The sequence below is a fragment of the Nothoprocta perdicaria genome, unplaced genomic scaffold, assembly GCF_003342845.1.
Source record: "Nothoprocta perdicaria isolate Ctin4 unplaced genomic scaffold, notPer1 scaffold_110, whole genome shotgun sequence".
Lineage (NCBI taxonomy): Eukaryota > Metazoa > Chordata > Aves > Tinamiformes > Tinamidae > Nothoprocta > Nothoprocta perdicaria.
This window is the reverse complement of record NW_020454206.1, coordinates 198,022-222,224: the sequence shown is the minus strand read 5'-3', so window position 1 is coordinate 222,224 and position 24,203 is coordinate 198,022. Positions and strand designations below refer to the sequence as shown.

Here is a 24,203-nt window from a genome sequence, read left to right as displayed (position 1 = left end):
GCAGGGAGAAGTCAAGACCTCATTTAGCTACCTGTTTTTCTATCAGAGCTTTTCCACACAGTCATTTTTGATTACCTTTAGGCCAATCCAGTCTGGTCTCTGAGCTGCACAAACTCACTTGGTACCTACATCAGGCAASTGGCACATGGGGCGTATGTAGCCAGCAGATCTACAGACTGGCTAGTTGTTTCAAGCTTCTCCATCCCCAGCTTGTACAGAGAAGATGGTGGGGTCTGTCTCCCTTCCTGCTGAGGCAGAAGGCATCACACCATGTATCCTCCAACCGGACAGCAAAGCACACACCGGTTTTGTGCAACGACACCAAATAACTGACACAACCTGGGGAAAACACTAAAGTCTGCAGACACCAGAGAAGAACAACAGCAATTAATGAAGGGAAGGAGTTTCCAACAGAGAGCCTGGGAGATGTTCCCACATTCCCAAATGCCACCTGCTTTCCTGACACAGCTGAGCCACTACCACCAGGCCTGCTGCACTTGGCTGCCTTCCTAGGTGCCCAGGACGTGGATGTTAGGCATGTTGAGCACAAAGACAGCYGTGCTCCTGCAGATCTTCTCCAGGGCCTTCTCTGCCACAAGTCCCCACTGCCACCCAAGTAGGGGGTCAACACAGTCCTGCTTATTCTAGAGACCTGCTAGGACAGTAATCTTATCATGGGACACTTCCCAATCTGCAGATTTAGCAAGTGTACATTCTGCTCCATCGTCCAGGTCATTAATGGCAATGCTGAACAAATCCAGAGCCGCAACAGATTTCCCTGAACTTCACTCAACGTTCCCCTTCCTTTTCAACAGCAAACCATGGATAATCCTGYGGGTACAACTATACAAGCATTTTGTACTTACCCTACACCCTATCTACATCATGGTTTTCAGGCTTGCTTAAAAGCTTAGCACGTGAGACAATGTCAGAAGTCTTATTAAAAATCAGTTAAACTGCAGCCACTGCTCGTCTTCATCATGGTTCTTACCCTGTCACAGAAATGAAATGAGATTGCTTTGATCAGAGACAGTTCCTGACAAGTCCATACAGCTCCTGCTCATCCTCACTGCTTACAAATAGAGGATATTTGTTCCAATGTCTTGGGAGGGGAGGAAGCAAGGGATTAACTGCCATCAGTTCCTGGCTCTGGCCCCCGTTCCCTGTTCTGAAAGTGGGCATAAAGCTTGTATTTTCCAGTCTTTCAGCACATCACTCACCCACGGCATTTCAGCTGTGGGACAATATAACAGCAATCATTTGTGAGATTATTTTGGGTGAAGTTCATCAGACCCAGATGGTCTGAAAAATTCCTGTTTATCTAAATACTCCCTTGGTTGTGTTTTCCCTCTTCGAGGCTCTCGTCGCTCTCATCACTGGCATGGCTTGTGCTACCCGTTTCCTCATAGCTGTCTTTCTCTGAAGGCTAGTGGAAAATRCACTGAACAGTTGTATCTTCTCTGCGGCTGCCATCACTGGTTTCCCTGTTGAAAAGCAGCACAACAATGTCCTTGGTTAGCCTCTTGCTGTTAACATAGTGGGGAATTGTTTCCTGACATCTCTTGCTTGGTGCATGCCAGTTTTTACCATGGTTTCTCCAGACAGCCTCAAAATGAAGACTGGCTGTGAACTAGATGTGGTAGATGCCTGCAAGGGATGGTCCTAATTTTTCTCTTCACTGCTGCCTTGAGCACCTGCACACTCAGGCATGGGAAAGGCTGAGGTTGGGACATGTTCCCTAATCGCCTCCAGCGCAGCAGGAGTTTGACTAGCACTCAAACAACTACATCCCTCCCCAGGGAGATGGGCCTAACTAGTCCCCTCACACACTGAGGGCGAGAGAGTCCACATTATCCTTAGGAGCAGCTTGGCATATTCAGAGATTCCCAGCCAGAGTTCAACTATCCTGGGGCTATGTGGAGTCCTGATATCACTGTTAAAACCCAGACTCCTGCTCTAGCACCTAAGATTTTTTTTTTCCCTAATGCACTGGTCTTTTTGTAACTGTAAGCCTTTTTTTCTGGCTATCCTGGGTAATCAGTAGCCTATTGCTACCAACAGCTGTGAGGATAAGCTTTCCTGCTTGAGCTTTCCTTTTACAGGTGGAATAAAAAAAAATAAACTGGAATAAAAAAGTTGGAATAATCCCCTCCTCCCCATATCCCCAGAAAACTGCAAAGCAGCAAATAGGGAAAGCCATCCATGCCGGACCRTATTTATTAATCATTTTTAGATGCCACACAATGACAGGTCTCTTTTGGCCTGGCTCTGGAACCGCTGTATTTCAGAGCCCAGCTGCTGTGGCTGTAGCTAAACTGTTGCACAGACCCCAGCCCTTCTACCCCTCAGGGCTCTCCCCTGGCCATGACTGTAGGCAATGCTGTAGATGCTCTGCAAATAAGGCAGACTTGGACTCTGCTCAACTCTTGAGGTCTAYGTCAAGTTAAACGCAATGTTTAATACCATATGAATGACAGAGCCAAGATGACAGCCATTAAAATGTACCTAATTCCGAACAAGGCTCACTGTGCCACCGAGCCCTTGCATTGGAGGTAAGTAAAGGTTCTGCTGCAGCAGCCAGGGCAGGCAAGAAAGATGAAAGGAGACCCAGGGCCAAGCTCTGATGCTCCTTGCTGGATGAGCCCGCTGGCTTGAAGCTCCCATCTGTATCAGCAGCCCAGGAGGTAAAGTGTAAACTGGTGCCACCTGGTTGAACATTTACTTCAGCTCAAGTGAGGTGCACGCTCAGGGTATTGCTTTGGTGCAGCTCACACTTGTAGTGTTGTTGAGGGAGTTCCCCACCTTTTCCCAAAAAGAAATTTGGGCCGTGCAGGATCCAAGCAGTCACTAAGGATTGCCATGTACACTGCAAACTTGACTGGTACATGGAAAAGGGAAGCAGCATTAAAAAAAACCAGAATCATAGTTTTGAGAACCAGCCCTCTACTTYCTCCTTTTCTTCACACCATCAACCCAAGACAATTTGCACCTCACTCTGGCAATTCACCTGTTTCAAGGCAGACTCACCAGAGGTCAATGCACAAATTCACCTGAAGACATTCATCCAGAGAGTGACTTCCTCCTAAACATCACCACGGCAGACCCATCAAGCACTAAGTTTCATACAGGAATGAAAAATTTCTGCTTTCCACTCCCCTCCCATCACCCCAGCCACCCTCTGTCTCCCCAGTTTTATTCCCCCTTTGATTTCTTGGCAGTTGTCAGGTAAGTCTTGTAGAAGAAGTTGCAAAAGAGCACCAGGTAACTGAAGTACATCAACAATGCAAATAAAACACCTGACCAGCAGGTTTGGAAGACCTCCTGCTCCATCCAGAGGAAAACCAAGATGTTCACTACCACAGCCAGCAGCATCTGCAGGATCTGTGAAAGGGTGATTGCCATGGCAATGTAGCGGGGCACCCAAAGGCCTGCCGCTCGCATGGCATAATAGGAGTACATGAAAGTATGGACAGCGAAGTTCATGGCACACAACAAGCCCCCACCCGGTGCTAGTTGCTTATAGGCAAGCCAGCTGTAGATGAGCGTAGTAACATGGTGGTACCAGTGGAGGAAGATGAGCGTCTTCTTCCGGAGAACAATGAACGCGGTGTCACCTTGGGAAAGAGAGGCATTGTTACTCGGATAGAAGCACAGCAGTCACACTTTTGAGCAAGGCAGAAAGACTGAGTAGGAATGTTAAAGCCATTACTTGGCTTGATTTGGCTTTGGGTTGATCTCACCAAAAGCTAGGCTCATGTTAGATTTGTCTGCACTGATAAAACCTGCACAAACACACATCCAGTGGAGTGTCCCTTCCCCAGCAGCTTATATTGCTCTATCCACATGGCAGTTCAGACCAGCTCTACTGTACTTAAGTTAAATAGAAACTGAGTAGAAAAAAGTTTTGCTTGTGGATATTCCTGTTGTGCATTTACAGTTGCTCAAGTACTCAGTTAGGGGTAGAAGATGGGTTAATATCAATAAACATTGCTCTCCCAGGCTGCCAAGTCAGTATGTAATGGAACAGAACAATTTCATCAGTAGTGACCTCAAATGCCAATTTGTAAGAGCCAACAATCCGATTACAGCTCTYAAATCCCTGCTCTGCTTCAAGGAACTAGTCTTGACTCCAGAGTAGTCCCTGCTGCAAGAACACTAGACATCAGACAATATTGGAATGGTTTCCAGGAAAAACTTTCCACTGACTTATTCAAATCCTGTGCATAGCTGCAACACTGTTGTTTCTAATGAACTAGAYATTTTCCCAAAAAATTTCTACTCCAAATTCCCCCAAAGTTTCTACTCCAAGAAAGAAAATTCTCGCAGGTAAGAAGGCCACCTCACCACAATTTGCTCACTGCAGAATTGTCTGTTCCAGACTCTGGGCTGGATATCAAACTAGAGCAATAACGTCAGGCTGTAGCCCCATGGAGAAAGAACAATTGAGCAACAGGTCAAAAAGAAAACAAACAGCACATGCTAAACTAGATAGCTCCATTTTGGGAGTAACACTTGGACAGAGATGTTTAGGAAGAGTTTGGAAGGGCAAAGGAATTATCAACACATTGGATAAGGAGAAGTTTGAGACTCACCCAGTTCTAAGACTTTGCTCATCACAAAGASATAGGCCCAAAGCTTGGCAATGTGGTGAACATAGAAGGTCTGATCACACACCAGTCCCCTAAATCCCTCTGTAGAGATGACGAAGGCTATATACTTCCAGGTCCGATGGGCCCCAATGGCACTGCAAGAAAACCAGAGGAGAGCTGAAAGCTGTGAGCAACTCACCAAGCCCAGGGCCCACAGCATCCCCTGACAGCACTCCACCCACAAATGTTATCTCCATGCCCTGGACAGTCTCAGGAACATCTAAACAAGACATTGACTATCACTGCTTCTCTGTCTTAAACTGGCCACCATCTCTTTCTCTTGGAAGGGCCATGTTTCAGTCTCCAGCTTGCTGGGAAAGAGCCTTATCAGCACCTCTAGCTCCTACCCCCCTTCTAACCTCCCCAGGCAGCAGATCATCTGCAACTCACTCCACCTGCTGGAGTGCTTCTGGTGGGAAGCCAGCTACCTCTGCTCTCACTGATGATTATGGGATAGGGCCTCCAAAGGAAAAGAACGTTGATTTCCCTAAGGATATGGTGGATACCCTAAGCTCATCAACCAGCTCTTCAAGGAAAGTCTGCAGCTGCCTCCAGCGTCTGCAAAGGCTCTTACCTGAACAAGGCCAGACCGAGGGACCACACAACCAGTGGTGTTCGCAACTTGTAGCCTGTCCGTTCCTTCATGATATGCTGGATTCCAAAGATCAGTATCAAATAAGCTATAGAAATTGAGAAAGCCTTTTGCCTGCAAACGAAGGACAAGACGGGAGCTCTCAGATAAACCAGCACTGGGCAGCGGATCAAGGGAACCACTAGATTTCCCTCTCAGTCCCAGGAGGACTCCTGTAACCCCAGCCGAGCTCTTCCTCACCAAGAAAGAGAAGGCCTCCCTTCCCCTTATTAAGGCTGGGCTTGCTCATGAGAAGTCTGCCATAACGATAACTGAGCTGTAGAGTCAAAATCCTGGGGAATGCAGAAGAAAATGAAGTGAGCTGTTACATCATGAAGGTTCTCACCTGCCAGRGAAAGGCAGAATCTGATCAGCTTCAGATTCATATTTAAACCACTGATATCTACACTGGTAATATCGTGAGTAACTGTAAATATTTTTACTTAACATAAGCAAACAAGTCAACCCTTAGCTCCAAGTCAGCAGCAAATTGGTTGTAAAGTAAACAGGCTCATAAAGTATAAGTTAAAGGAGGGCTTGTTAGCGTTTCTCCTACAGTGAGAGGGAAATACTGAAGAAGCAGGTATCTTTGTACATAAAGATATAACTTTGAGAGCAAAAAGACTGGTTAGCTATGAGGAAAAAAAAAAAAAAAAAAAAGAAAGAAAGAAAAAAGACAGATCTGCCCCATCCATTTCAAAAGGCAGAGAAACTTAAGGAGTAAGACAGCTTGGGAGCCTTGCATGCTCATTTACTGTTCAGCTGGTTTCTGTGTGAATGTGTGTGTTTGAAGGGGTAAAGCAAGAAATTCTCCAAGGGAACATGTGGAGATACAGTTTAAATAAAGTTCAACGTATGGACAGGAGGCTGCTGTCTAACATCTCATTTGAAACAGCAGGAACTGCTTTACACTGAATAACTCTTCCTGAGCTCAAGTGACTGGGGCTATTTGTGCGCCACAAGCTCCACCAGTCAGGCCAGCTGCATGTGAAACTGGTCAGCACCAGCTTGTGGTAGGTTTTGGGTAAACCAGACTGAAACTAATCATAGCAGCTTAAGATAACAAGGTAGTTCATTTTCCGACTATAGCTTGAGCCCCTTCGAAGCAGATCAGAGCATGTGCTCTTGCTCCAGCACCCATCCCTTCCCAGCAGCTTCGTTCTTTCCTGGTATCTGCTTTCGCYGGCACCGCTGGCAGTGAGGACCACAGCTGGACCTCATCTAGCTGTGCCACATCTAGCAAGGGACGGCTCTGCCTGCAGCCTGCGGTGCTTGYACAGCCGCTAAATGCGGTGCACCCTCCTCACTGCATTCCCAAAGCCGTCCTACCCCATCCCGGCTCTCCCAGGCGCCCCTCGGGGACGGCAGCCCAGCCAGGGGCTCACCAGTTGTCCTGCATCCACCGCATTGCGCCGCGCTCGTCGAAGCGCCGCTCAAAGTCCCAGGGCCGCAGCGGCAGCAGCGCCGAGAGGATGAAGCTGAGCACCATGCTGCTGCTGCTGCTGCTGCTGCTGCTGCTGCTGCTGCTGCTGCTGCTGCTGCTGCTGCCGCCGTGGCCGGGAGCTGTCGTGCTCCCGCGCCGCGGATAAACTCCCGGGCTGCAGCCAATCGCGGGCCGCCCGGCCCACCACCCGCCTGCGCACGCGGGCAACGCCACGGGCATTGGGTTCAGGGGTGCAAGTGTTGYGGGGTTCTGCCTCCCACCCCGCACAGCCCTGGGCTCCGGCCCCCACRCTGCGCTCGGCTGCCCTGGGCTAAGCAGTGCTGCAGCCTCTAAAACTCAAGCCAGACATATTTTTGTCCCGTTTGCAGAGGAAGACCTCCCCTGGCATGGTTGGGATCTTGGATGAAAGATGCTACAGACCCCCGGGCTCTCCCTGCTAGTGGTGAAGAGAGCAGCACAGGGGTGGAGGGGAAGGCTTTGCACAGCTTGTTTTCCCCACTGTGGCTTTGAGTTGGATGCGGGGCTCCTGCATAAGGACAGAGGGAGCAAAGGCTGTCAYGAGGTGGAGAGCACCCTCTTCCCCAGCTGCCTATGGCCTCTGCATCACTTTCACTGGGTCTGAGAAAAATAACACTGAAAAATAGCTTAGATGTAGACAAAACCATTAGGAATGGGTCTGTGTGCCCACCAGGGTGGGAGTGTTCMTGAGGGTTCACAATAATCAGCTTAACCTCTTCATAGGTGGCATCTGGATGGTGTTACCCTGAGGCAAGCGCAATGTGGGATAATCATCCAGTGATGCAAGGCACTTTTACATAAGTGTACATGCACATAAACCAAAGGGCATGTCTAGAGAGGGAAACAGGTAAGTAGGTGAACTTCTCCATGGCATTTCTGCCTCATAGGAAGAAAAGACAAGACTTCAAAAATCAAGCGATGAAACACAGGCAAAAGTTTGCCTCCTCACGTTCCCTTCCACGCTTTATCTAGGGCTGCTACAGACACTGCTGGGACCCCATCTACATGTGCTTTCCATGGGACAAACATACTGTTGCCCTTCTCCAGAAGGCATCTCCCTGCACTATAATATCCACTACTACTCCCACCACAGTATACACTATGCCAGCGTGTCTTCAGGGGAGCCCCAGAGAAGAAGAGATCCCACCCAAGCAACGGTGGGAAGATGATGTTCAAAAGGGTGCCCCAGCACCTGCCTCTCRCCCATGGAAGCACAGCTATGTTCTTTATTGTCTCCTTTAAACTGCTGGATGAAAGCTGTGGTTTTGCACATTAGTTCAGCATCAGATCTGCTGGTTAAGGATCATCTCCAGTGGGCATTAAGGGCATTCTAACTGTTCCAACTGCTTTCTCTCAGTTTGCTGTACAGATTGAAGGGCAGGTGCCTTTTCCTGGAGAGTCGCAGTGGAATGATTCACTGGTAGAGTCAGATCAATAGATCTGAAAACGTGTATCAGTCTAAGCTATAAATTTCTTATTAATTAATGCAAAGGCACCATCATGTTTATTTTTTTCTATTAYATACATAATCCTTCAGGATTCTAGAAAATTTCTCTAGAAAATTTTTCTCTAGAAAAATCTTTAAAATCTAGCATTTTCTACTGACTTAAGTTGTTACACTTCTTTTTGTGCTTTCAAATACATCTAAAGCTGAATAAACAGTGTAGCTTGGTGGAAGCAATAGGGAACGGAAGCACAAAACTGTTGGTGGAAAGAGGGGAAAGGACATTACCTTCTTCCAGAACCTGAATTTTGGACTTTAAGTTTCACCATATTGAAAAAAAAAAAAAAAAGCCAAAAAGTTATTTATAAAAAAAAACCTTTTTTTTCCCTTGGATTATTTTTTCTTCTTTTAAACTATTGAACAGGATGGAAAGCTGACAGGTGGCCATAACCGAAGGTTATCTTACTAGATTGCCCATATCAGGGCACTGTCACTGACTGTGATGCCACATGTGCCACTGTCACATGTTGCAAAATAGAACATTAAACCCTGTGGGCATTCAATTAGAGAATCAAAAAAAAAAAAAAAAAAAAAAAAGGAGCAGAAAAGAGACTATAGTTGTTAATACAGTCAAAGCAATATAGTGCCAGAATAAAGAAACAGTATTTCAAATGCTGAAGGAAGAGGAGCATCACGCTTTGCTGGGTGATATTTCTAGAAGCTTGGCTCTGTGCTCGCAGACATCTGCAAGTTCATCCATTACAGGTAAGTTCCAGGGAAGAAATCCTCAAGTCTAAAGGTTAAATTAATAACAAAACAAAACCAATTAATTTTGTAACTTACAACCCACACCTCAACTATTTCTTAAGTCTTAAGGCACTGAGCACTTTACTCCACTGGTGCTTCACGTTTCTCTCTTGCACTGGCGCCATGAGGCCCCACAACTGCTTGGGAAGAGCAAGTTTCTGCACTGCTGGGCTCCCACCAGGAGACACTAGAACAGGGATTTATGGGCACTGTCCTACTCACAGCATCTCTCTGGGCAGCGAACAGGAGAGGCAGGTGATGCTAGAGCTGCTTTACTGCTCAAGCGCAAGGCATAAACAGCAGCAAAAACAACACAGGTGACTTGCATCAGATTTCTGCTAGACGCCCTGCTCAAAGTCACACCAGTTGTGGCTGTGGGCATGGTCAGTCATACCCACATGGGTTCACGTGCTTGGGGAGCCTCCAGGATCTGAGGGAGCCTTGCTGCACAGTGACACTGCCCTAGCTAGGGTGCCCAGGGTAAGCAGCATCCCTGCCCAGGCCTGGGGGTGTCCTGGGATAAGGACTGAGGGCCTCAAGCAAAGGGTGATTTAAAGAAGTTCTTTCCAGCATTTCCCCTGTCCCGGCAGCACCTGTGCACCCAGGTGCCAACCTTGCACTTGCTGGTCAGGACAGGGGTGCTGCTAGCAGTGTGTGCACCCCAGGACAGTGGGTGCCTGCAGGTTGGGCAGCCTCCCTGCTTTCCCACTAGGTTGCACCTTGCTGAGAAAGATGTGAGCTTGCTCAGTGTTCGACAGAAATAATCTACTGCATTAAATACAATGTGATGAAGCTCCCTAGCAGCACCTAGAGGCCAAATTTTGGATATAACTTAGGCAGCTGAACCTGCAAAACCACTTTGCAGACACAGCAAGTATGGGAACACACTGTGACACAGTGTTCCCCCAGGGCTGAGCCCATGGCCCTCGTGATGAAGGCAAATGTGAGCTGAGCTGACCCTTAGCCCACGTTGCCTTAACTGAGTGTCAGCCAGGCCCCGAAGCTCACCAGGAGGGAGGCTCCAATGCCTGGCCTGTCTCAGGGTGAGAGGTGACAGTTCACCCAGTGCCACCAACCACAAGCCAGGAGTGACGAAAAYGTAGCTGGCACATGGCTGCACATCAGAGATAGAGGGAAAAATTGAAAGTTGATCCCCTATCTATGCTTGTCTTGGACAACCAAAGGGGCCTATCAAGAACACCAATCTTAGTGACTTCCCCAGGAGTCTCCTGCAGGGACTGAGGAGAGGAATGCTCCCACTCCCAGAGCTAAGAAAGCCTCRTGGGGTCACAGGAGAGCTTCTTGTAGCAGATGAGATGCTTATGAATGTTTGCAGTGGAGGAAGATCCTGCCCAYACCCTCAGAAGAGGCGCGTGGACAGCACAGGAGGCAGAGCAGGGGCCCGAGGTGTTGTAGCAGCTGTGGCAGGGGCAGCGCTGCCCCAGACCCTGGCTTCAGTTCCCACCTCACCCCCATGACTACAGAGACATGGGGATCCAGGCTGGGACTGACCCGGGATAAGTAACTGCCTCAGCTCTAGAGAAGAATTTCCTGGTGCAGAGGTGAAAGAAATCTCCTTAATCCAGTGCTCTTTGCTCACTGGTGTTTAATGGTGGGATAAGTCACAGAGCTCAAGTCTTGAAGGTGCCCATCCTTCATCCGCTTTTCTCCTTGCAGAGCTCCAGCTATATCATGCTCGCCTGGAGAGGGAGGCAACTCCTCAGCATTAGCCAATTTCCTTGACACAGTTTGGTGCTGCCACCTTCCCRGGCTGGAAAAACAAGCCAGGGAGCTGACGTCGCCCTGCCGGGGGCCAAAGAACAGGCTCTGCCGTGGGGATGCTGAAGGGAGATCCGTGAGGCTCTGGGCAGGGAGCAGCAGCTTAGTAGTTGCTTGAAAACCACACCAAGAGAGCCGCTGCATTCGCCAGTGCGTCTGGCCCTCCACATGGGCTGAGAGAGAGGTCGTGAGAGGAATATGGCGGGCACACAGCTTCCCGCCCTCGCCTCAGCAGCGAGGGAGGAGATGGAGGGAGCAGAGGCAGCACCGAGGAGCTGGGGGCTGGCGCCGCACAGCCCAGGGCCTCCAGGGCGCCTCGCTCTCGCCCTGCCTCAGAGCGCCAGGGCCGCGCTGCTCCCTCGCGAGGGGAGGCCCTCGTGCCTCAGGCTCCGAGGAGCCTCTCGAGGAGAAGACTTGAAGAGTTCACTGCTCCCCTAGTGCCTCCAGCCCCCAAAATGCCCAAGACCTTGCAAGGGATTTGTGCCCTTTGGCGAAAGGGCTGGCGTTTCAGCACCACATCCCGGCTGCCCTGCTCCTTGCCAGGAGAAGGATGGAGAGCAGCCTTGTGCTGCGCAGGCCTCCACAGGGCTTGCTGCTCCTCGCCGAGSTTGCTCACAGCTTCTTCAGCCCCCAGAAAAGGGTAAAGTCACAATCTGCTTTTCCTTGCAAACACTCTTGTTGCCTCACATACCACAATTTTAATTTTATTAGCTACACAGCAGTATCAGTGTCTCTGACAAGGGTGTGCGTGAGGTAACCAGACAGCATCGCGCCCACAGACCAGCTACAATCTCAAAAGTAGAGCTGCCTGAGATAYGACAGGCTACTCATTATTAATAATTTAACTTAATAACTAACTCTAGCCTTGCTCTACTTTCCCTCTGTATTCAATATTGAAAGAATAAACAACAACAAAAAAAGCAATGTGAGAGAAAGCTATACTTTTAATAGGAACAGGGACAAAATAAACAAGATAGAAATAAAGATGAGAAGCTTAGAGAAGTCCTCATATTTAATGCATCCAAGTTGTCCCTGAAAATTGTGGACCACTGCCAAGCCAAGTCATCCTCTCACCTGCACCATGTCTTGCCCTACTGCCTGGGTGGGGGGATGAGGCACCCAGCCACACCACCAGCTTGCAAATGGAGCATTTGCCCCATTGCTCTCCTTTTCTCTCCTTATGCTCAAAGGAATCCAGCTCTGTCACCAAGTCACAAACCTCCCTGTTTATTATATTCAGCCTAGTCTAAATAACCAAATTCTCACATAAGTGTCAGTAAAGATGTCCCTCAAAGTCACCATGGTGCAGCACAACCAGGTGGTTACGCTGCAAAACCTTGAGCTAGTGTCTTGTTTCCCCTCCCTGCATTATTCTTTTAAAAGTCAAGCTGTAGACAGAAAGGCACCATTTAGCCAGCATTTCTACCACCTATCTAAAGCCGTCTTTTTCCTGCCACAGACCATATGTCAGCAGCTTACCTCACCTTGATCTTCCCTTTTTGTTCACTGAGAGTGGGCTGACACCCTCAAAGCAGAAAGCATGAGGGCCCATAATGCTGCTGCAGAGCAAGGCTGAGGGGGTGCCTAGCTCACCACTGACAACAACAAGGCTTAGCGTCTCAGGAGGCAGCAGTAACTCTAAGAACAACAACTTAGGCCACAGGATAGTTACAGGTCCAAGTTTAAACCTGCAGACTGGTCTCATCCATCCTAGACAGCAAACTGGTCTGGTCCCAAACCTTTGCCTCTCTGCAGGCTGAGGGCTGCTGTGAAGGAAGGAGGGCAGGGTAACCATGCTATGCAGGAGCTGATAACTGCCTCCAGCCAGAGCATCCCAGCAGCCCAGCCAAACGCTGCTCACCAGGCTGCAGGTGGCAATGCACCTTTCATCTGCAATGAAAAACATATATTAAAAAAAAAAAAAAAAAACCCACAAGTGAGAGCAGAGCCTAGAAACCCCAAGAATGAGGTTACTCTCCAGTGAAAGACAATGTGAAAAGAGCCCCAGCTGACATCGCAGCAGTGAACCCAGCCCTCAGCTTCACCACCTGGATCACCAGCCTGCGCTGCAGGTGGGTTGTGTAAGAGCAGCAAAGCGTGGGTTTGCCTTGGAGCCTAAGGTGAGTAGGAAAACGCGGGCATCATGCCATATAATGTCTCCAAGGCGGGAGGGGGGCAATAGCATGCCTGCTCATGCTCAAAGGGTACAGAAGTTTTCTTTAAGATCAGAGTTTGTAAGGCCATCGCTCCAAGCTGCTGACTGTTCTTCCTGTGGTTCTGACATTTGTAGCTATGTCAAACTAGTMTTTTATCATAGCTTTGGAGACTCCATGGGCATGGGTATCACACAGGCAGAGGAGGGAGGGCATCCCCCMAAACTCTGTGGAAAGATCAAGATAAGTCACTGGCAGAGGTTTGCATTGGTCCATGGGCATGCAGAGACAGTTGTAGCAGCAACAAGAAGGGAGAGAACTCTAATCTTGCTCTGAGCAACATCCTGTCACAAGGAACAAAGACTCCCTTTAAACTGAGACCAGAGAACAGCGACACAGGAGAAGGAGTATAACTTTATTAAAAAAATAATAATAATTTAGCTCAAACACAAACAAGTTTGCAGAGGGTTGATGGAAGCAGGAAGAATAATCATCCATAAAACTTAAAACAGACCAATTTCATTCTCTTTCTTATGATACTTTCGTTGCCCTTCCCCAGCCACTGCTATACCTCAGGTCCTCACCAGCATGTAAAGGAATCCCAGCTCTTGGGGCAATGTAGTAATGAGGCAGAGAAGAAACAGTACCTACCAATCACAAGATACCATTCCCACCTCCAGCGCCTCCACGAAGATCCAAAAAGCCAGAAGAATAACACCAGCATCCAAACCAATGTGCAATATAAAGGGAACAAATTGTACTCCTCCCTGAAGTCTACCTACCCGTGCCCCATTCCCAGAGTCTTGGCCAAGTATTTCCACCCATGCCTGAATCCGCGTCCCCGCCCACAGGTGCTGTACACAGAGGTGTGCACACAGGCCTTCGCAATGCTCCTTCCTCCCCACTCTCCCCTCAGCCAGGAGGGCAGCATCCAGACCTGCTCATCACTGCATGCCATACATTTCTGGGCACTGCACAAGTTCATTTCACAGCAAAGAAACATGCCCTAGAACATGCCGAGCCACTATTGCAATTTCTTCTGTTCTGTGAGGTGCCCTTTCATGCAATTGCCATTCTGATACACAGGGCTGGCCTTCTTCCTTCTGTACCATGCCACAGCTTTGTAGAGGATGAAGCCAACAACAGCCAGACACAATAAGAAGAGAGCCAAGATGTCCAGGCAGAAGTACTCATGAAAGGACAGGTCATAGACAGCAGGGCGAAGATATGGTGCCCCATCATGACGAAGGAGGTACTCCAGCCAGTACACCGTCCTATTAAGAGCGTGCATTGGTGTGTCAAGGTGCAGAGCTGAAATGTGCTTGGCTGCTTTTCTGTAGCTGTAAGGGAGAAAAGGACAAAAAGTTATCCTTGTGACAACAGCTTTGTAAGTGAGAAGTGATGTTAAATCCACTGGTGCTTTCAAGTTCCAAATGATACCTTGGAGGAGTAGCAAATTTCTTCTAGAATTGTCTTCACAGCCACCTCCAAAAACCACTCTGAAGGTAATCACTAGCTGTGGAAGCCCAAGCCAGGCTGCATTTTACTTTGTGTTTTGTTAGATCCCAAGTCTCTAGGTAAGATGGCCACAGAAGCTCAGTGGATTCATGTGGATTGTGGTTTTCTGAGCTTGCACTAGAAGACCTTACCACCATCAAACAGTCACACTTYTGATGACTTGTCTAATCCTTCAAGCTACTGAAGGCAACAATTTATACTCCAGTCAGTAGCTGAGAGATCCTAACAGGTAACAAAAATCCATCTCTTARACAGCTTTTCAGGAACTAGCAGTTGCATGTTCTCTATTAGACAATGGGTGCCCTGTGTCACTGTGCTGTAACAAACGTAGGAAAGAGTAAAGAATYTGGTTTAAAAAGAAACAACTAGAGCATTATCTGCAATCCACTGTCTGCGCTGCTTCTGCAAAATGTTGTTTGGACAAGAAAAGAGATGAAATGGTGAGGACATGATCTCACTTTACCCGATCACAGACTGGCATTAAAAGGGGAAGAGGTTTATGCATCAGCATCTCAAAGCTTTCTTAGAAAGTTTAGTCAGAGCCAAATAAGACTAGAACACATTCTCACAGCAGGTGCTAGAATCTCTTCACGCAAGCATCTCAGGATTACAAGGTGCTAACATGTCTGGCCTCTGAACAGTGTTTGCAACACTATCGGACCCAGAAGCCACTGTTGGCTGTGTAAGAGACAACACCAAGACACTTTGGTTCTTACACCTTTGCCATGGCAGAGCTCGCTGCTTCTGAGTGCCTCACCTGGGGTCAGAGATAACGGTGACTATCGCCTGATAAAGTTCCTCTTCTCTTACTCTGCTCCAGTCCATGAGGATACCCATGCCCTTCGCCTGCACCCTGGTCATGATGTCAAACTGGTCCCCATAGAAAGGAAATCCCACCACTGGAACACCGTGGTAAATCGCCTCGAAAATGCCGTTCATCCCACAGTGGCTGACAAAGGCTTTTACATTGGGGTGGCCTGTGAGGAAAAACAGAAGCAAGTCAGTGCATATCAGTACACACAGGATTGATTTGTGTTTATGAATACACAGATGTGCTGCACTGACAGGATGAACCATCGTTATCTTTGGGAACATATCCTGCTTTTGGCAGTCAAAAGCCTGGATGAGTAGAGCCTGAAGGAGAGAGMTGAGGCCAAGATACAGCTTCAAGCAAGCATTAGGTAAGGACCATATTATTTACAGATGAGACGCAGAATTCGATAGACTTAGACCCACAAGGGTGCCATTTTCCTTGTACGTCTTTGCTGTGGTTTGGACTAAACTCTAGGAATGTCCCTAGCCGTACACACACATTTCCCATCTTACCTAGCAGGTTGTTCTGGGGCAGCCACTCCATCATCAGTGTATTCTCACCCAGGTTGTTAGGCTTCTCTCCAAAGTATCTGCAGGAAGAGGTTAAAAAAGGAAAGCAAAATACATGCATACACACACACACACACATGCCAATGCACCAATTATAAATTCAGCTAGAACAAGAGCTAGAAAACAAACATGAGTTTTGGGCTGGAATCAGCCCTCAGTAGTGATTTYCATCAGCTTGAGTTAAGTGGGATCCCACTTTGCCCTCACCTCCACACGACCCTCTGCGGGAGGCGAGCGAACGCGCCGGCCATCTTCTCCACCAAATCGCTCGGGAGAGCTCGGATCCCAATGCCAAAGGAGACCACAAYGACACCTGCATCTGCGGCCTCCACCCAGAGACGCAGACCCTGCAGACAAAACACAGGCAGACGCCTTGTAGCCTTCTTGGAGAAAGGATCTTCTCACTGTTGTCTGTGCCAGTAGAAAATGCTCTATGAAAAGGCTGAAGCCAAATCCACCCAGAGCACAAAGCGGTGTCTTTTTGACCAGGCAACAAACACTAGAACTGCTGCAATTTCTGCACCCAGCTTGGCAAAAATTGCTCAATACCTGCAGGGCTCGGGCGCTTTGCAGGGAGGCGTCTAACAACTAATTTTGCTGMTCCTTTGGACGCCTTGCAAAAGGTAACACAATTACTCTTTGGCAAGGAGGGCTCTGAAAACACAGGCTGGGGCCCACTTAGGAGCAGCAGGCAAAACTGGAGGAAAGTGAGGAAACCAAGGCTGCCTTCCAACACTGCTACAAGAGAGGAGGTCTGCCAGGGTCGCTGGCTGTGGGCTCATATAACAGCTTAAATGTCAGTTAAAAAGCAGTGTCAGGAACAACATCTTGCTTGATATCCCCTACAAGCACCCTGAGTTTCAAAGCTGCTGGAGGTGGCAGAAGGATGCCATCTTTCCAGCACACTTCTACCTCTCCTAGACTGCTGCTTTCAGGTAGCAGATTTAATCCTCATTTGTTAGGCAGAGAGGCAACTACAACTCGGTGAGAAACCACAGTTGGTGATACTTTGTTCTGAGGTTCTCTCTGATAGTACTTAACAGGTGTGTATCTAGGAGGGTCCTCTGTTCCTCTGGCCACAAGAAAGAAGAAATCAACCAGTATGTCTGCTATGGAACTAGCACAGAGCGCTCCCTTCCATGCCAGGGTAGACTGGGCCAATCTCATTATGGATTCTTTCCTGCTTTGAGTTTCCCATATTGAGTTTTCTCACAATCAGGAGCATGTTAGGGAATTTGCTTAACATTCGTCTCTTTAATCTGTACGCTTAACTAAAGGGCACATTAACATGAAGGGAGAGGATGAAAAAAAAAAATCTGGTTGTTAAAGGAGAAAAATAGGATGGTTAACCCAAAATATAACTAGTTGTCTACAGCACAGTGCAGAAGAATCTCAAAGGCATTTAAGTGTTGTTCTCTGAGAATGTCTGCCCTTTGTTAGATGCTTCTGGGATGCAAACTTCTTTGCAGAAAAGCTTACAAAGCCCTAAAACAACCCTGCACAAAAATCAGTGGGCCTTCAGCTCAGGATTTTGTTTTTTTTTCTTTTCTCTTGACTTTTAACACTTTCTTTTGAGCAATACAACTGCTAAAACTGTTAAAAAAGAGAAAGTAGCAGGTTGGTTCTGATAGCTAAAACTAAGATGACTCTGTTAATAACATTATCCATTATAATCAAGCCTTGACATTTGACTTTCAGAAACAACATGGAAGTTGCTAAGGAAAGCAACAGCTGGCTACTGGAAACCTTTTCCACCTCTCAAATATGTTTCTATAATCCCCAGGGTCCTAATCAAAAGGACACTCCACCTCTGCATTTCAAATAGGAGGCTATAAATACCTTAATTATAAGCTCAACTCCTGCTCAGATGGGAGAGTTCTTAGGATACACTGGGTCTACATAAGCTCTCTTTGCCCTTGCCATCCTTAACCTGGGCACAGGCGTGCCAACCTGCCAGCACGTAGGCCATGGCCTATTGAGGGCTCAGGGCTTATCTGCATCCTGTGGGCACTCTGGGCTCAGCTCTGGAAGCTGTGAAGCCTGGCAGTAATGTCATGGCAGACAACTCCCTTCTTTAAAAGGCAGGTGCATACATGGCCAGATGGGACCAAGCCGCTATTTTGCAAGACCTGGGGCAGCCACTCTCCGATACAGCTTTTGGTGCGGCACCATATTACCCACATACCATTCTGCATGGAGAAGGGTGGTCAGTAGTTATACACACCTGGAGAACTTCTGTGCTAAAGCATCTAGTCTCATTTCTTCCTTTAAATTTATATTTATATACATATATATATACACACACGCACAAATAAGGGCGTTCACATTAGAGCTGCCAGAGTACTTAATAGATCTCTAATAATTTGAAAGTTGCATCTTATTGCCATTTCAGCCCCCTGTCTGACTTCCTGAGCTTGACTATTCTGTTTATTTCCCCTCAGTATTTGTGAAAGTGGGAGAGCAATGAAGGAGCAGCAAACAGATCCAGCTCTGCCCAGTGGAATGTTTAGGAGCCTGGCCCTCTGAATTTACTACTAGTGATAGTGGGGTATCAGTCAGAGGAAACCTCTCAAATGCCAGAGCCACCACTTAAAGATAGGGAAAATGGGACAGTTTTCAATGCTGTACACTTGAATATGTAACAGACAAGCATGACACTCTCCCCTGTGCATATGTAACAAGCATGACACTCTCCCCTGTGCCAAGACTATATAAACTTCAGGGCAGAAGTGTCCTACAAGAAATAGGATTAGGAGGAAATTCTGGATTAAATTCTGATGAAGCAATACAGATTCTTCCTATTTCCTCAAGTATACAGAAACAAACAAACTACTACTGACTCAATCCTGGGGGCAGCACTGCCAGTACTGAGTTTCCGTAAGCCATTTATGAGACTCTTCAGTAGCAGGTTTGTACCAAGTAAATCTTGGGGTAAGTACTCAAGCACAGCTGAAAGCTTTGCTGCACTTACCACTGGAAGGGGCTTTGCAGGTTCAGCAAGGATCCCTCCTGTGAAAATGACRTGGGGAAGCGTTGGTCGGGGGAAGTCCAGCACCACATCATTGCAGAGGAAGAAGAGGCTGGTTCCATGGACAAGGTCCAACATGGATATCTTGGGCTCCACCTTGTGCTTCTCCATGAGGCGTTCAAATTTGGGCAGGATGACCAGCTTTGTGGCCACACGAGTGATCGTATAGACCAGGAGATTCCAAGTCCTGCCAAAGAAGCCCATCTTGTCTGTCATCAAGGAGTTGAACTCAGGGACATAGGCAATGGGGGAAGCAGCACCAATCTCTGCCGGGAACCAGAAGCCAGTGGAGATCACYGCATATTTGACATGGAGGAGGTGGGCCAGGATAAAGCCACACATCTCATTGGGGTCCACCAACAGCAGGTCAAAATGTTCATTACGGAGTTTCTGCAGAAGGGTGGAGTTTCCCAGAACCAGGTCACAGTTTTCCAGGTACTTCTCCAGAAAGGAGAACACCTCCAGAGAGGTCATCTTCCCTTGGAAGACACGCTTTATCTTTTCCTGCACCCAGGCATCCGCACTCTCCATGCTGAAGATGCCCTGATACCTCTGTATGCGGAAGCCCAGCAGGTCGGCGTCTACATCCCGGCCTTCATGAAGCAGCAGCACAGGGTCATGGCCCCGGTCAGTCAATGCCTCTGCCACCCGCATGAAGACTCGCAAGTGGCTGTCAAAGACTATGGTAGGCATGATCAGCACCTTGGCACCGTGACACACCTCTAGACTGAAAGCAGCCATTAGGAAGACAAGGGCAGCAGGACACAGTAGCACCTTCATCTTCATAACTGCAAGCGGAGAAACATACTATTAATATAGCATGAAACACTCAGTCACATAGTTGGGCAGCAACAAATGGGGTTGCAGCTGCAAGCCAGGAGCTCATGAGCTTGGAGAGAAGAGTCTGGAGTCAGTCAGTGCAGGGAAATCCCAAAGTTTTCAGGGGAGGGTCTTGGAGAAGTTAAGAACACTCCAGGGAAGAGTTCTGCTGGGTTCCAGAACAAACTGCAGCACTCACTGCACAAGCACCATTTACTCCTGCAGACCTGGAACAGTTGGATTTTATTTCTCCATAGCCAGAATTGCTGACTATCTCAAAAGCTTTGATGCCTGTGCAACCTCCTTGCAAGACCTACAGAGTCTTTATGACCAGAGGAGATGCCAAGAGACACTTAYCAGCTTTAGCTCTTGCAAGGCTGGCAGCTTGCAAGCCACTTTGCTCAGCTGCAGCTGAGGACAGGAGATGCCCATATCACAACAGGATCTCCCAGAGAAGGGCAGTAATATCAGGGAGCGCACAGCAGGCACCCCCAAGGAAAGCTGCCCCRCTAAGCCCATTGCACAAGTGATGAGCTGGCTGTGGGAGAACGGGGGGACTCAGGACAAAGGGATGGGAAGAGAAAGCATCTGCCAGGTCACTGAATCACTGCAAGAGGGGAAAACAGGCTGGCTGCAGAAAGAGGCCCAAGGACAACCTGCAATGTGCACGGCACCCTGACGCCCCTGAGTCACTCTTGTGACCGTCATCCCATATCCAGTTTGGTGCAACACCCTATGTTTCTGTTGTGCAAGGGGTGCTCTTACATCACTAAAAGCGAACGCGCCTCACCCACACCTTGCATTATTTTGGGAAGTGAATTGCATGATAATTATTTGGGAAGAGCCAGAAACAGAGCAGTGTCCCAAGGACCCAGYTCAGACATGTTAGGGAGGAGCTGGGGAAGAACTTACAATGGGAGCAACTACATATGGATGTTGGATGACCCCAAATTCTACCCCGTTGGGACTGCAGGGATRTGGTGGAGCTGAGTTTGGTCCAGGACGTACTTCCAGTCTCCTGCCCTGGAGTGCTTGGTCCTTGCCTTGAAAAGGCAAGAAAGATGCAAGCGGATGCAGAGTACAGGCAGCTTCCAAAGGAAAGAACCATGGATCTAGTCTGCTAGAGTGGACTAGATGAAAGTAAGCTCAGGCACCTTCTCCCTCCCCACTTCTCTTCATGTCAAACGTGCAGCCAGTACCACAAGCTGCACTGCAGCCAGATTTGCAAGCCCAGCCCTCTGGTTAGCAGGAGCTTGGCTGCTACACCCACAGTTGTGCTGCAGGTCTCCTGCAAGAAGCCTCCAAACCACACTGCACAGGACCTGGATCCTGGTGAGAAATGAATCCATGTTCTGCACCTCAGCAAGGGTGTGAAGTTCAAGTCAATAAGAGATCACAAATGGGTCCAAGAGCCGAGCAGACGGAACTATCTTCCCTCCTTTGGCCTACAAGTCCTGGTCCTGAGCCTAGTCAGATGAATACTGCAAGAAATAACACTGCCACTGAAAATAAAAGGTTTGTTAAGGCAAAAGAATCTTTTTTCCCTAGTTTCAAGAGAAATGCTCAATAAAGTGAAAATCTGTCAATTTAGACAAAGTAACCCCCAACTCTTCAGTTAACACTAACATCTAGATGGGGACCTCAAGAAAGCTAATGAAAAAACACATGTTAYGGAGGGCTTAAGTTCTCCAGCCCCCGGCCTGCAGGTCTAGGCAGGCATCTGTTGACAGCAGAGGCATCAGAGGCAGAGCTGCTGCAAGAGACACGTACAGGTGGGAGCCCCCTCACAAGCAATGCCAGAGGGAGCAGGCAGCATCATCCCCGTCCGTGTGCAGCACAACCGCTTGCAGCATCAGCTGCGGGAGCTGCTGCCAAAGCAACATATTGAAGTTGGAGGCTGCAGCAGTAGGGGAGTATTAAGGAGAAGAGTGAGAAATCAGCCCTCTGAACCCCCAAGACCTCCTTCTACTGGGCTGAAATTTTCCCCTTGATTTTACCATATTAAGTATGTTWGACAGTGTATGTTTCTGCCATTAATGGAAGATTGCATCCACTTACCTAAAGTGAAGTGCATGAACAGCTGCAGCTGTAAGACAGACGTTTCTTCAACTCAGGTGCCTTTTATGACAATTAAGTGCCAAGACTTTTAACAGCAGGAAATGTAGGAGAAGCCCACACATGACCAGAGACTCCATTATTAGGGCTCTGCCCTTTACATTTCTCCATCTCCTGCAGTATTGCTTCATTTTTGCCTAGGACTTGGGAATCCATATCTATGCAGCTGAATTTCTTCCTCTCCTTCATCCCATCTCTGCCCAGTTCTTGCCCAGAACAAGAAGAAATGTTTTCTATTTGAACTTCTTAAGAATCATCAAAACATTGATCATTGATCAACAAAGATAAATAAATCCCAAAAATTACTTAAATAGGAAACCAGTGTTTGCCTTATGTTGAAGAAACCAGCACCATCTGCTGCTCTTAAGCTAATGGCAACAAAGCCAGTTGTGGCTAATTTTGGGAAATCAAAGCTCAGTGCTGGCAGGTTTGAAAGCAGGTCTGCCACTGCAGGAAGGTGCCTCAGTACAAGCAGGAGCTGCTCAGGGTYGTCTTTAGTTAAAGAAATTAATTAATTAGAGGGGGGGGAAAGCAAGACGACACAAACTTGTATAAACTTAATGCTGAAGCAAGGAAAACCCTACCCACAACCAAATAGGAACCCTGGCTTCATAGGCTTCTTCTCTGTATTTTTCTCCTGCTTCCCCAGTATCATATATACTAAATAACACATATACTAATACTGGATTTTAAAACTAGAAACCTTGAGCAAAAACAAAATTTCCCCTCGAACGAACATTTCTAGGCAGGTTACAACACTGGTCTTTTAAAATGTTGTTTTGCACACTGAGTTAACCGTATACAGGTGGTCTTCTCATCTGACCTCTCCATGGAGGTTAGAAACACAGAGAAAGAAGAGCCCAGGACCCCCAAAGATCACAGTGCTCTATTCAACCTCTTCAGTTTGGGACAGAGAGTGATTTGATCCTGAAGCAGTTCCTCAAGGAACTTTTGAGGATCTTCATCCATCTTCAGCATCAAACCTGGACCATCAGATCTTAACACAGGGAGTTCTTCCAGCAAGGTGAAAGGGCCAGCAGTTTGTAGATGACCCCATGGAATGAAAGAAAATACAGGTCCATAATGACCAAGAAAGTAATTAAAATCTGTTTCTCGAGTCATCAAGACACCTTCGATAACCTGAGCTGGAGGGTGATGTTAAACACTATAGAGCTGCCTCCCAACCTGACCRCTCAACATACATTAAATTTGCCTAGACGGTGAGATTTTCCCTAGTTCATATGCGCAGGATTCCTGGTTGTCTTCTGTAAGGGAAAGAAGTGGTGTATACAAGAGAGCATCTATACTGATGGGTTAGTCTATATGGCCTTTGCCCCTTGCCTGCAACACGGCTGCAAGAGGCAGAAGCAGCTGCTGCAAGGATCTCCCTCCTCTCAGGTGCACCTCTCCGGTGTGCAGCACAGAACATTTAAGAGCACTCTCAGAAGTCCCTGGATGCAAGAGACAGGGAGGCTCGTGGCCATTGCAAACTTGCAAGTTGATGTGTGAACACAAGGCAGTTCAGTGCACCTTGGGGCCTATAGAAACAGGCTATGCTATATGTGAGTCAAGTTGAACAGGTTCCTGAAACTGCAGAGAAAAGTGGGGACACACAAAGGTACAAAACCTTAGAGAAACAATGGAAAATAAGAGCTTCTTCCATTTATTGCCCTGTTATTTCAGCAGAGAAGCACCACATTAAAAGAAAGAAGTCATTAAAGATCCCAGGAAATTGTGAAACCTTGTGTAGAAAGCAGTAGGGATTGATAAAGTCCTGCCAGACAAGTCTGATCGCATTTAACCAAATTACATGAGCAGAGAAGCTGGAGATAAGCCTCACCTTGAAGAAAGCAACCGATGCCCTCAAAGAAAACAAAACAAAAACAAAACAAACAAAAAATAYCCCCCAAAACTCTTCCATGGACATAAGTGCCCAGCAGGAATGAAACGTGGCTGAGCTGCCATGGCCAAGCCGAGGGAGGAAGGGAAGGAAGAGGACGCAGTAGGAAGGATGCTGCCCAGAACTAATTGCTGGGAAGGTGAAGCACGAGCGCTCKGCACAGTCGTGCCGCTTCCAAGGCCCTGATCCTGAGGAGTTAGGATCCGAGTTAGGCAGATCCTCGACTCGTGCCCTGCAGCAGCCCCATCCAGGCCACAGAGGCCATGTGCGGATAGGGGCCAGGCTGGCAGCCCGTAGGCCCTCTGCCCTGCGCACGGAGCCTCCGCGGGCAGCTCGAGGGGCCCGCGCGGCTCCACGAGGGCTCCCGGTGACCGGGCACGGCGCGGCCGCGAGCCCCGGAGCGCCCCGGAGCGCCGCTCCTCCCTTCCTCCCTCCCGCCGCTGCCCCGCCGAGGGAGGCAGGACCGGCACCCGCCGCCCTCCATCCGGCCCGGCCCCGCTGCCCACCTGCAGCCG

At 48.2% G+C, this 24,203-nt stretch overlaps 2 protein-coding genes across 2 annotated transcripts; both read right to left on the bottom strand.

Annotated features, from left to right (window-relative positions):
• Positions 1–2,284: 2,284 nt before the first annotated feature.
• Positions 2,285–6,769, bottom strand: ELOVL3 (ELOVL fatty acid elongase 3). Its single transcript, XM_026050389.1, has 4 exons — positions 6,666–6,769; positions 5,224–5,355; positions 4,593–4,744; positions 2,285–3,614 (listed from the first exon to the last, which is right to left on the bottom strand). Exons 1-4 carry the CDS (start codon positions 6,767–6,769, stop codon positions 3,193–3,195), a joined length of 810 nt encoding a protein of 269 aa, XP_025906174.1. The 3' UTR covers positions 2,285–3,192.
• A 6,566-nt stretch (positions 6,770–13,335) lies between these two features.
• Positions 13,336–21,773, bottom strand: LOC112957115 (2-hydroxyacylsphingosine 1-beta-galactosyltransferase-like). Its single transcript, XM_026050689.1, has 6 exons — positions 21,732–21,773; positions 18,798–19,642; positions 16,034–16,173; positions 15,770–15,846; positions 15,201–15,420; positions 13,336–14,265 (listed from the first exon to the last, which is right to left on the bottom strand). The coding sequence occupies exons 1-6, from the start codon at positions 21,745–21,747 to the stop codon at positions 13,950–13,952; spliced, it is 1,614 nt and encodes a 537-aa protein (XP_025906474.1). The 5' UTR covers positions 21,748–21,773; the 3' UTR covers positions 13,336–13,949.
• Positions 21,774–24,203: the final 2,430 nt, after the last annotated feature.